The sequence below is a fragment of the Oncorhynchus mykiss genome, chromosome 15 (assembly GCF_013265735.2).
Source record: "Oncorhynchus mykiss isolate Arlee chromosome 15, USDA_OmykA_1.1, whole genome shotgun sequence".
NCBI classification, from domain to species: Eukaryota; Metazoa; Chordata; class Actinopteri; order Salmoniformes; family Salmonidae; genus Oncorhynchus; species Oncorhynchus mykiss.
Window position 1 is genome coordinate 23,242,744 of NC_048579.1, and position 11,092 is coordinate 23,253,835.

Sequence of the window (11,092 nt, forward strand, 5' to 3'; positions counted from 1 at the left end):
ATTTAGCTTGCATAATATAATTAAAAGGTATGTATTAAGGTGTTTGTAATAGAATAACTTGGTAGACAATAATACATGCATTTCTATACCTTCCCCCCAAAGAATTACAACAGTGGGGGAGTGCCAATATGGATATCTAAATCATTGTTGGAACATGATTATGTCATGCTTATGCAGCATTCAAAACAACTGGGAACTTGAAAAAATACGAGGTCAAATCATGACGTCAGTGATCTTCAGGTGGGAAAGTCGGAGCTCTAGAAAGGGGTCCGAGTTCAAATCGAGTGCCCAGTTGTTTTGAACGTACTGAAGTCGGATGTCGGAGATTTCCGAGGTCCCAGTTGTATTGAACTCGATGGAAACATTAAATTCCGGTACAATTGTATAAATGCCGACAGACAACTTGTTTGTTCGACATGGTGGGATATTTCTGTGGTCAGAAAATGAATTATGCGAGAAATGGCAGAGGAAAAGCCTTTATGCCCAAATATTGATATAACAACCATCATATCGAAATAAATGTATGTTGTGTGGTCGTCCCACTCACTACAACTCGGGAAATCATGCAGTTTATTAGGCTACATATAAAATAAGTTATGATGAACCGGGTGGTGAATGTGCCAGGTGATGAGCTTGATGCTTCTTTCCAATAAATATTGAGGATATTATTCCGGGGACATGATGATCGATGCTTGGCTGCTGTTTGACAACAACAAATAATTATCCATAATAATCTCATTATGTAGATAGCCTACACACACTGTATCTGCAGGATGTTGGCTAGAGCACATGCACCCTCACCCCCAAACTACTTCCCCCGGCTATGGTGCCAAGACCAGAGTGGGCACATTTGCAAAAATAACGCAACAGTATTTGTGACAAAACCATAGGTAGATTTTAAAATGTGATGGAAACTCATTTAACTTGTATTTTTCATTCGGTACATGGGAATATATCAAAAGTTATTTTTATGTGCATTACGCCATCACACACAGCCTTTTATCCGCAAAAAGTCCGTTTGATGGAAACACATCTCTGTTGGGAAATACACATTGTTTTATGTAGATTTAAGAATATTCGCATGAAAATCTGTCGCATAATGGATGGAAACTTAGCTACTGACACTCACTCAAATAGCCCATATCAGCAAAAATGTTTTAGATTGGTAAATTAGTCTAGCCAGCTATCTAAACTTGTAGTAATCATGATCAAATTACCGACCGGGTAGCCCCCATTTATTTTGTTAGTCACTCTCAAAACTGCAAATATTTCTCTTCAGGCTCCATCCACACTATGGCAAAACGTGTAGAATTGTGCAGGTTAGCGTTTTTCGTCGTGAATCAGTGATGGTCACTGGCTGGAACAGCCACAAAGTCATCCATTTTAAATCTAACCCTAACCTTTACCTTAACCACACTGCTAACACTAATGTCTAATTCTAAACTTAAATTAAGACTAAAAAAGCAACAACAACAGAAAACGTGATATTTTTTTACAGTATTGCCTATTTTGATTTTGTAGCTGGCTTGTGGAAATTGCTCACTTCTACTTCTGCATCCAGGACAAGACTTATCCCAATAAACATCAACTGGCTATACTTGCAGGAAATTAGCTGTAAGACTGACATTTTTTCTCTCTGCCCCATGGCAAAATGAGTAGAATTGCATGAAATGAGTTACACTATTGCAAAATCTTCTCTCCTTCCCATGGAAGGGGGGGGGGGGGGGGGCAGTTAAACGTATTTGCTTACTTGCTTAAGGCCCCCAAAGGCTACTGCCAGCTGCGACTGCATGTGCGGGTGAGGATGTGGGTATTGCAGACCCCTATAAAGTTACCCATCCCTTTGTCTAGAGGGTATTTTTCATGTGTTAACATCATGCAGGAGAAAGGCAGCCATGAGGATACCCAGAACAGACAGATAGACAGAGAGAGAGAGAGAGAGGCCACAAACAAACAAGGTAAGATAGTGAGAAGTGCCTCTCCAAGCTCATAGAGTTGATGGTCTGAGTTGATGGTCTGTCATAGTGTGACTCAATTGCAATTATCAAATCAAATCGCATGTTATTTGTCACATGGGGGGAGCCTTTTGGACCTAGACTCTCGCTCAGTTACCACTTGCCGTGTGGTAGCAGAGAAAACAGTCTACAAAAAAGTAATATATGATCTCTGATGAAATGATAGCAGCTTGAGTCTAGAGGGTGTATTGTATGTGTTAACTTCATGCAGGAGAGAGGCAGCCATGAGGATATTTTATTTTGCATAATGTTGTAGAGTGGAGATAGATTTTTTGGTACTACAACTGTAGTATACCTTGAACAAATCATGTTGTTTCAAATCATACAGTATGTAGAGCAGTAGTAGTAACAACCCGACATAGGGGCAGTGAGAAAAATAGTACAAAATAGTTGTTTAATTGAATATATCCACATTAACAGTCACACTGGTATTCAGTATAGTATGAATGGCCATGACCCTATGACTGATTGGCCCATTTGTCTTTTCTCAAAAGTCACTATAAATTAGCATTCAAAGAAAGAAAGAAGAAATGCCTCTGGCTACTTCTCCAATGTTTCTCTTTTTTATTTTTTGCTAATAATGGAGAAGGTGCATAAAAATGGAGGAATTCAGATATGACATAATTGTTTGAGCACTATCCACAGACTTTTAAAACTATGGTTAATTGTGGCTATAAATCAGAACAATCTACTTTTTAATGTTTTCTAATTGCCAATGTCTTGGAGCAAGAATTGGGATAATGTATAGCGTGCTATTGTCAATACAAAAAATTGTGGTGGAAAGCACTGTACAATACAACTTAAGGTGTTTGTGGTAAGTACAGGCCACCATCTTTATGCACCTTTTGGCAATGTTTGCAACATTGTTGGCAACATTCATATTTTTTTATTTTATTTTTATTTTATTTTTATTAACAACAAATCAATACATAAAGCACATGAGGGAACACAAGCATACATAGATTACAAACAATGGACAATCGAGCTAGGGGGTACAATATCACATTACAATTACACAAGGACCTTAAGGGACATACACATACTTACAATTCTAACAGCTTTTTTGTTAGTAGAGCATTTAACCATCTTAAAATACAGTTCAATTTCTTTTTGTAGGGTACGAAAATGTGGTTTTCTGTTTGTAAATTTACATGTGTGAATATGAAATTTGGCCAGAAGAATAATGAAATGAATTACATAAAAATGTTTCAGCTTATTTCTATTGTATGTAAAGAATCTAAACAGTACATCTCTCCACAATAGTGTAAAATCTTCATAAATGTGTTCAATTATAAAGCTACTGATGTCTTGCCACAGTTTTCTTACATGCATACAATGCCAAAAAAGATGCAACACTGTTTCTGGGTGGTCATTACAAATGGAGCAATTTGAGTTGATGTTTTCCTTAAACTTCTTTATATAGTGGTTGGCAGGATAATATTTATGAATAATTTTAAAGGAAACTTCTTTAATTTTGTTAACAAGTAGGTATGTGTGTGGCAACATCCAACCTTTTTTCAAACAGATATTATCAATAAATCCATTCCAATAAGGCATGACACAACATCCTGCTGAAACAAGGTTCGTATCGCTCTGTTGTTGAATGGACCAAAAGAGAAACAAATCTTTCCTACTGATGAGTCAACAGGGACAATAGAAGGTAGGCTCTGAGGGTCAGGTCTTGACACGTTCCTGAATAACATAGCAACACCTGAGGGAATGGCATCTAAAACAATTGCAAAATCTTTAGGTGTTACAGGGACCTTGTAAAGTGATAAGAAATTAAGGACCACCATGACAAGAAAACCTGCCAATGAAAAGCAGAAAGTTTCACTGGAACTTTGTCAATATTATAATTGCAAAACAACATGAAGTTAAGGCCACCAAAAGTAGAGAAGACATGATGAGGAATACAATTCCAGATAGAAGTGGGTCTTCTTAGGAATTGTATTATCCAATTGATCTTAAAAGTACTATTTAAAGTAGTAAAGTCCAGAAAACTCAGTCCACCATTCTCATAAGTGTTCATTACAGCAGTTTTCCTAATGCAATGGGTACGGTTTCTCCAAAGAAAGTTGAAAAGCATCTGGTCTCTCTCCTTGCTTATTTTACTGTCAAGATATAAAGATAGAGCACCATATGTTAGTCTAGAGATACCTTCGGCCTTGGTTATTAGGACTCTACCTTTTAAAGATAAGTCCCTCATTGATTTAGCTTCTTCTGGGTTTTTTTTAATAAGAGGGTTAAAATTTAGTAAGCCTCTAGACTTCTGATCCTTTGTAATGGTTATGCCTAAATATGTAAGTTCTTATTTTACTGGAATACCATAATATGAAGGTGTCATACAATCTTTGACAGCTATGAGTTCACATTTATTAATGTTAAGATATAGACCAGACCTCTGGGAAAGGATTGTATCACATTGATCGATATGGGAATTTGGTTAGCGTCTTTCAGAAAAAGTGTAGTATCATCAGCCAGCTGGCTTATAATAATTTCTTTACCAGCTATGGAAATACCTTGTACAGGACTATTATTTAAAACATTTGCAAGAAATTGGGTGATTAATAAAAACAGGTACGGAGGGATAGGACAACCTTGCCTAATTCGTCTCTTTAACTAAAATCTAGGTGGGGTGCCATATTTCAATTTGATAGAGCTGTTAGCATTTGCATAGAGTCTTAATAGCCTTACAGAAAAAATCCCCAAAGCCAAGTCTCTCAAGGGAGTGGAAGAGAAACTGATGCTCTACTGTGTCAAATGCTTTATAAAAATCTAAAAATAATATGAAGCTATCCTCAGTTATTAGGTCTGAGTAGTCAAGTATGTCTAATACTAGTCTGACATTGTTAAAAATATGTATGTTCCTCGTGAAGCCAGACATTTCATCAATGATTGCATCCAGGACTTCTTTAATTATTTTTGCAAGTAGTAAGGCTTATAATCGTATAGTCATTATTAAGAAGACAGATTGGACGCCAGTTATCGATGAGCAGCACTTCTTTTTTAGGCTTAGGTATCAGCGTTATTAACCCCTGACTCATTGTAGGAGGGAGAACATTGTTTTTAATACTCTCTATGTTGGCAACATTCGTAACAAACAGCATTCAAAATATGTATGACGTAACATATTATTTTGATACTAGGTGTCCTACCCGTTGCCTGATGCCAATTATTCTAGAAGAGTAGCTCTAGAAATAAGATGGCCCAAAAACTCATTTGTATTCATTGATTAATTCATACATTTATTATTTGGTCAAATCTGCCTTTGAAGTGATCTGCATTTCAAGTGTTTATATTCGTATAGGCACTATCTTTGGCCACGAATAGTACAGGACCCCTATTTCTGTGAGCGGATTTCAAATTTCAAAACAAACCGCGCCTTGTCTTGTCTGTCAAGTTAGTGAAAATATTTGTGAAATAAAACTTCATATAGGTATTTTGAACTGTAACAGCTTACTAGTTTAATTGCATGCACGCTATTTGTTTTTAATTACTCTCAGGATGTATTCCCCTTGAAAAGTTGCAAAAGTTACGCTAACGTTAGCTTCTAGTAGGTGCCAACTATGGATGCGGGTGAAAAGCAGGGTGCGTGCTCCCTTTCCTGTGCAGATGGGAAGGTATCCGATATTCCAAAACCTGCCTCAATCGAAGACTTCGTTGTTTTGAAGCCCATCAGCCGTGGTGCCTTTGGAAAGGTTTACCTTGCACGGAAGAAAAGCAATGCACGCTTATATGCAATCAAGGCAAGTGATCAACATTTTACCACTGCAATGAATCTGCTCGAGAGCATTTAGAATTTGAAGTGGGGTGAACCATCAGTAACCGCTGTTAATGTAAAGGAGTTGGAAAGCATTTAACTTTTTTATATATTTTTTTATTTACCTAACTTACATTGACCTTTGAGGATAATAACACTTTACTGGCTATTCACTTTCCTCCAGGTGGTGAAGAAAGCAGACATGCGCGACAAAAATATGGCAGATCAGATGAAGGCAGAGCGGGACGCATTGGCCCTCAGCAAAAGTCCCTTTGTCGTGCACCTCTTCTACTGTCTCCAATCAGCAACAAAAGTGTATTTGGTATGTGGCCCTAAAAAATACAAATGACAACAGTGAGTGACGCATGTCCCTGACCTGACTTTGGTATATTGCCTCTGTACATGTTTATCCACAGGTGATGGAATACCTTATTGGAGGGGATGTGAAATCACTTCTTCACATCTATGGGTATTTTGATGAGGACATGTCAGTGAAATACATTTCAGAGGTGGCACGTGCTTTAGACTACCTCCATCGCCATGGAATCACCCACAGGTACTTTTATAACTACTCATCTTCAAAATATTTGTTTATTTCACATTTTAGTATAATTGAGTTTTGTATTCTGTTCAATCTTTTAGGGACCTAAAGCCGGACAATATGCTTGTGTCTAATGAAGGCCACATCAAGCTTACAGACTTTGGCCTCTCCAAAGTCAAGCTTGGCAGAGGTATGGGCACTATAGCGTACACTTAATTAACGCATCCATCTCCATCTGCTTGCAGGCTTTTGTTCTGTTTTACATTTTAATTCCTTATCCTCCCAGAATTGAGTCTTGCAGATATCATGACAACCCCATCTTTGGCAATGCCTAAACAAGATTATTTCCGCACCCCTGGTCAAGTCCTGTCTTTGATCAGCTCTCTTGGACTTGTGAGTAAAGTTAATTGTATTTAAATATGTATTCATTTAGAAAACATCAGTAATGATAATATGTGTGATATGATTGGTTTGTGCAGATACAGTACATTGTTTCCTATTGCCAGATTAAATATTTATTCTGTGCTCTCATCTCAAACACAGAACACGCCAGCAGTGGAGGGCAAGCGGGACAGCAGCGGCTCGGCTGTGTTTAGCCCTATGTCATGTGGGAAAATTGAACAGCGGAAAAACTCGCTCAGTTCACCCTTGATGAGACAGAAGGAATACCTGCGTTCCCCTGTCTGCCTTAGCCGGACTTTGGGTATGTCTCTTCAATTCTACCTCAGCAAACCACCCTGTGTTTCAGGTTTTCATCTTTATCTATAGAGGGCAGACTGGTCAGATATGTAGTCAAACCTGTCCTGAGGAGAAAGTGGATTCTGTTCCCTCAAACTGGTTCTAATCAGTCTTTGTTTTGTTTTTTCAGGACCCAACAGCTGTGTGTTCAGCCCATATGCTTTGGCCAAGAGCCTGACTCCCAGACTGCTCAAGTCCAGGAGGAGGTTTGACACCATGAGCACAGGCGGCAGCCAATCATGCAACTTCCCCTCCACCACTGACTCTGAGGGAGGTGTCAGCCCACTATGGGAGCTGGAGCAGGTCAAGCCAGTAGCAAATAAACATTTTGTTTTCAAATATCTGTATTTGTGGGTCATTAGAAGTTATGTATGTTGTATTCCGTTTTGTTATTGTATTCCGTTTCCTTTTCTAGAAGGAGATTGAGAACGTGCCATACCTATATGATAGGAATGCAAGTGGACAAACGGGAGGAAAGGTGACCTCTGATATTAGGATGCTGGGCCAGGGCTCTGCCCTGGCATCGTTGGACAACTTGGAACTACGTGGACAGCTCCACCAAGAACCCAGAACCGGAGAAGTGTCCAGGAAGGCCAAACGGGAACCCCATGTTGGAAAGAGGCTTCAGGGTGGGGCAGAGCAATCTGCCCCACCCAAGAAGCCTGAACTCTCTCAACCAATCAGAGGCAATGTTTCTGGAGCTGAAAGTATCTGTGCCACCAAAGGGAAACCAATGGAAGTCCAGTCTGGGGTAACCTCAGCAGTAAAGAGAGGGTTTGAGGAGGTGGAGAAAAGTCCTGAGCAGTTGGAATCGCTTTCCAAGAAGAGAGACTCGGAGTACCAGAGGTGTTCTGGGGTCCCAGAAGTGGCTTTGAAGTATCGTACTGGTCTGACCGGGGTGTTTGCCAATGTTCATTTGGAGGAGTTTGGATCTAAGGGTCAAGGGACTGCTAAAGGACCGGTTCCCAAACGCTCCAGTCCCATTGCTGTGTCTAAAAACCTCCTGTGTGAGTTGGATGACCTAGCAGAGGGGGTCTTTGTTGAGGGCGGGTCTTTTGGTGAAGACCATGAGCTGAGCAGCAGCCTGAGCATCGACTCTGAGGGGTCGGTTCATGAAATGTCCATCAATGTCAACAGCCCAACCCCAAAGTGGTCGACTCATAGTGCCAAAGAAGGGCATTTGGCATTGTTAGAGCTAGACAACAGCGAAATAATACCCAGTACCGCACAGCCACCCACCTTCGCTAGTATAGGAACAGCACTGCCGGGCAACATGCTCACCCTGCGAGGAGGCGTATCCAAACGCTCCTTCCTTGACAGAGTCCCTGAGCTGGACCCCAGCGTGACCAAGTCACCCTCGTTCCTCAAGCCCAGGAACGTGGTGGCCTTCCGGAGCTACTGCAGCTCCATCAACCGCTCCAACATGTCGTGGAACTCACGCCTCAGCCTGGGCTCAGTGGAGGCCATGGATATGGCTACCTCAGCCTCCTACCACAGTATGCCTGCTGCTGTCACACCAGTCCAGAAGAGACCCAACTCCAACAGCTCCCTCTATCAGGTAGATCTACTGAGTCGAGGCTCAGGTGTGATGGCTACTGGGCTACGTTCAAATGTATGACCTGAGTATAGCTATTTTTTTTTAGGGAACCTACATTACACAACACTGTTTTATCCCAGTTATTTATTAATTTGTTTTCTAATTTTAGACCCCACAGACGATGACAACATCCCACACTCCATTCAGGACCCCCAAGAGTGTCCGACGTGCTCCGGTACCTGTGGAGGGAGTACCAATTTTAGGCACCCCAGACTACCTAGCCCCAGAGCTGCTATTGGGGATACCACATGGTAAGAGATGACACTGGGGAGGGTGCCAGTGGGGGGGGATTCAAAATATTTCTGTATGCATGTTGGTATAATTTCTGTCATCTTAACAACTTTACATGAAGGTATAAATAAATGCCTGTTGAGAAAGCAAGTTCAGCAATTTTAACAGGCATTATTTTTTTAGTTTCAGGATATCTTAATTGTGGTAAGTTGATCGTAACCTTGCTAACTGCCAGGGAAATGCATGTGCTTTCAGCTTCCCTGCAATCACTGTCTAGTACCAGAGGAAATGGCTGCCTGATTCAATATTACGTGGATAGGTTGCAAAATGCCGGTTCTGATTCCCCATTGTAATTGCTGCTTCTGGCCCCTTGTATTGGGTTGGTGTGGACCCATGTTGGGGTTAAATTGAGGGAAATTCTAATGGGAAGCCAATTTTAAGGCATGGTGTTGAAGAGTCTAGGGAAAGTCATGTCAGTGGAGGACTAACATTGGTGACTTCCAGTTGGGCCCTATTCTAAAGGCATATTTTCAAGCTGATGAAATCTGTCATGTTTCTAACATTGGTATGTGTTTTGTCCTGGAATATGATGTTTGGTGCCATGGTGTGGATCTAATGTTGGAAAGAATTTGTAAGAAAAAATATTGGTTTGGATTACAATTTGTAAGATAATGTCATTTATTGCAAATTATTATTTAGGACTTAATAATGTTATCAAGCAATACACAATTTCAACATCGTCCACAATCATTAAATTGGTAAGTGTGTGGATCTGACAATTATCTGAAATTTTACATCGAAACATTAAGCCTAATGTTGTCCGATTTGTCTAACTCAGTTCCTGCTTCCACCGCTGTCGAATAGAGGCACGGCCTAACAGGAAAATAGCACAGTAACACTACAGTACTGGTACCTAAGAAAAGTGACTGTTTCCCCCCTCAGACTACATGGTGGACTGGTGGGCCTTGGGTGTGTGTCTGTTTGAGTTCCTCACCGGTGTGCCCCCCTTCAATGACGAAACCCCTCAGCTTGTCTTCCAGAATATTCTCAACAGAGGTAGATATCAGCAGCTGCCGTGGCTGTTTATTGCTTCTGTTATGTTATCAGTGTGACAAAGGCCTTTACGGCAAAGTAAAATCATGCATTTCAAAGTGTTTTATATCACCAAAATGGTTTTTAAATTTTTTTTATCTCAGATATCCCATGGCCTGATGGTGATGAGGAGCTATCCCACAATTCCCGGAATGCCATAGAGCTCTTACTCACCATGGATATGAACAAACGGGCTGGCCTCAAAGGTAAAGTTTTCTTTGCCCAATTTAAATGCAGTTCAGTGTAACCAAACTGTAATAATACCATTTCATGGATGCCATTCTGATTGATAGTTAAATGTTTTTGCTACAACCATATTTTTTTTGCATCAGAACTGAGGAGCCACGCTCTCTTTGCGGGTTTGGACTGGGATAACCTTCAGAACCAGACAATGCCCTTCATCCCCCAGCCGGAGGACGAAACAGACACATCATACTTTGATGCTAGAAACACTGCCCAGCACCTAGTCATGTCTGGATTCAGTCTGTAGGTTTGTACACCAGCATTGGGGTGAATTCCAGTCTATTCAGGAAGTACACTGAAATTCCAATTCCTTTTAATTTGGTAAAATTTGGAATTGAGTTTACTTTCTGGATTGAAATGGAATTGACCACACCCTGTTGTACCCCGACTGTTCCTCACTATGCTATTCTCTATCCCTCATCCTCTACCATGCATCACTGCAGTGTTTTCCCTACTGTTATGTAGGCTGGGCAGGTCCCCTATTGAGGTTTGTTTTGGAGTTCTAGTTGGTTAAGAAAAAAATAGGATTAATATATTTCTAAATCTTTGTGTGAGTTGAATATTTGTACTGTCTGTCAACTTAACGGCATAACTGTCTTTTTATATCACGTAGCACCATGTTTCACTGCTCTTTTATGCGCCTGCCATTTGTAAAGTGACCACTATGATTGATTTCATCTTCATGCAGGTCACATACACTAACTACATCTGTATGGATACTCTCCACAAAATATTGATTTCTTGTAGGATATTTTTAAACTTTTTTTTTTTTACGTTCTTATGAGGGAAAATGTACAAATTAAAATGATGTGTGAAGTGATTGCAATTTATTATTTTTTTCATGATACACGAAGAACCAAAACATTTGCGTGGTC

General features: G+C 40.2%; 1 protein-coding gene across 2 annotated transcripts; it reads left to right on the forward strand.

Annotated features, from left to right (window-relative positions):
• Nucleotides 1-5,351: 5,351 nt before the first annotated feature.
• On the forward strand, nt 5,352-11,043 carry mastl (microtubule associated serine/threonine kinase-like). Of its 2 annotated transcripts, XM_021562749.2 has the most exons (13): nt 5,352-5,761; nt 5,960-6,097; nt 6,192-6,331; nt 6,418-6,506; nt 6,603-6,709; nt 6,860-7,019; nt 7,185-7,357; nt 7,470-8,612; nt 8,761-8,902; nt 9,066-9,086; nt 9,825-9,938; nt 10,079-10,180; nt 10,307-11,043. In XM_021562749.2, the coding sequence occupies exons 1-13, from the start codon at nt 5,582-5,584 to the stop codon at nt 10,462-10,464; spliced, it is 2,667 nt and encodes an 888-aa protein (XP_021418424.1). In that variant the 5' UTR covers nt 5,352-5,581; the 3' UTR covers nt 10,465-11,043. The 2 variants fall into 2 exon arrangements, with proteins under 2 accessions (XP_021418424.1, XP_021418425.1); XM_021562750.2 differs by lacking the exon at nt 9,066-9,086 and having other exon boundaries at nt 5,353-5,761.
• Nucleotides 11,044-11,092: the final 49 nt, after the last annotated feature.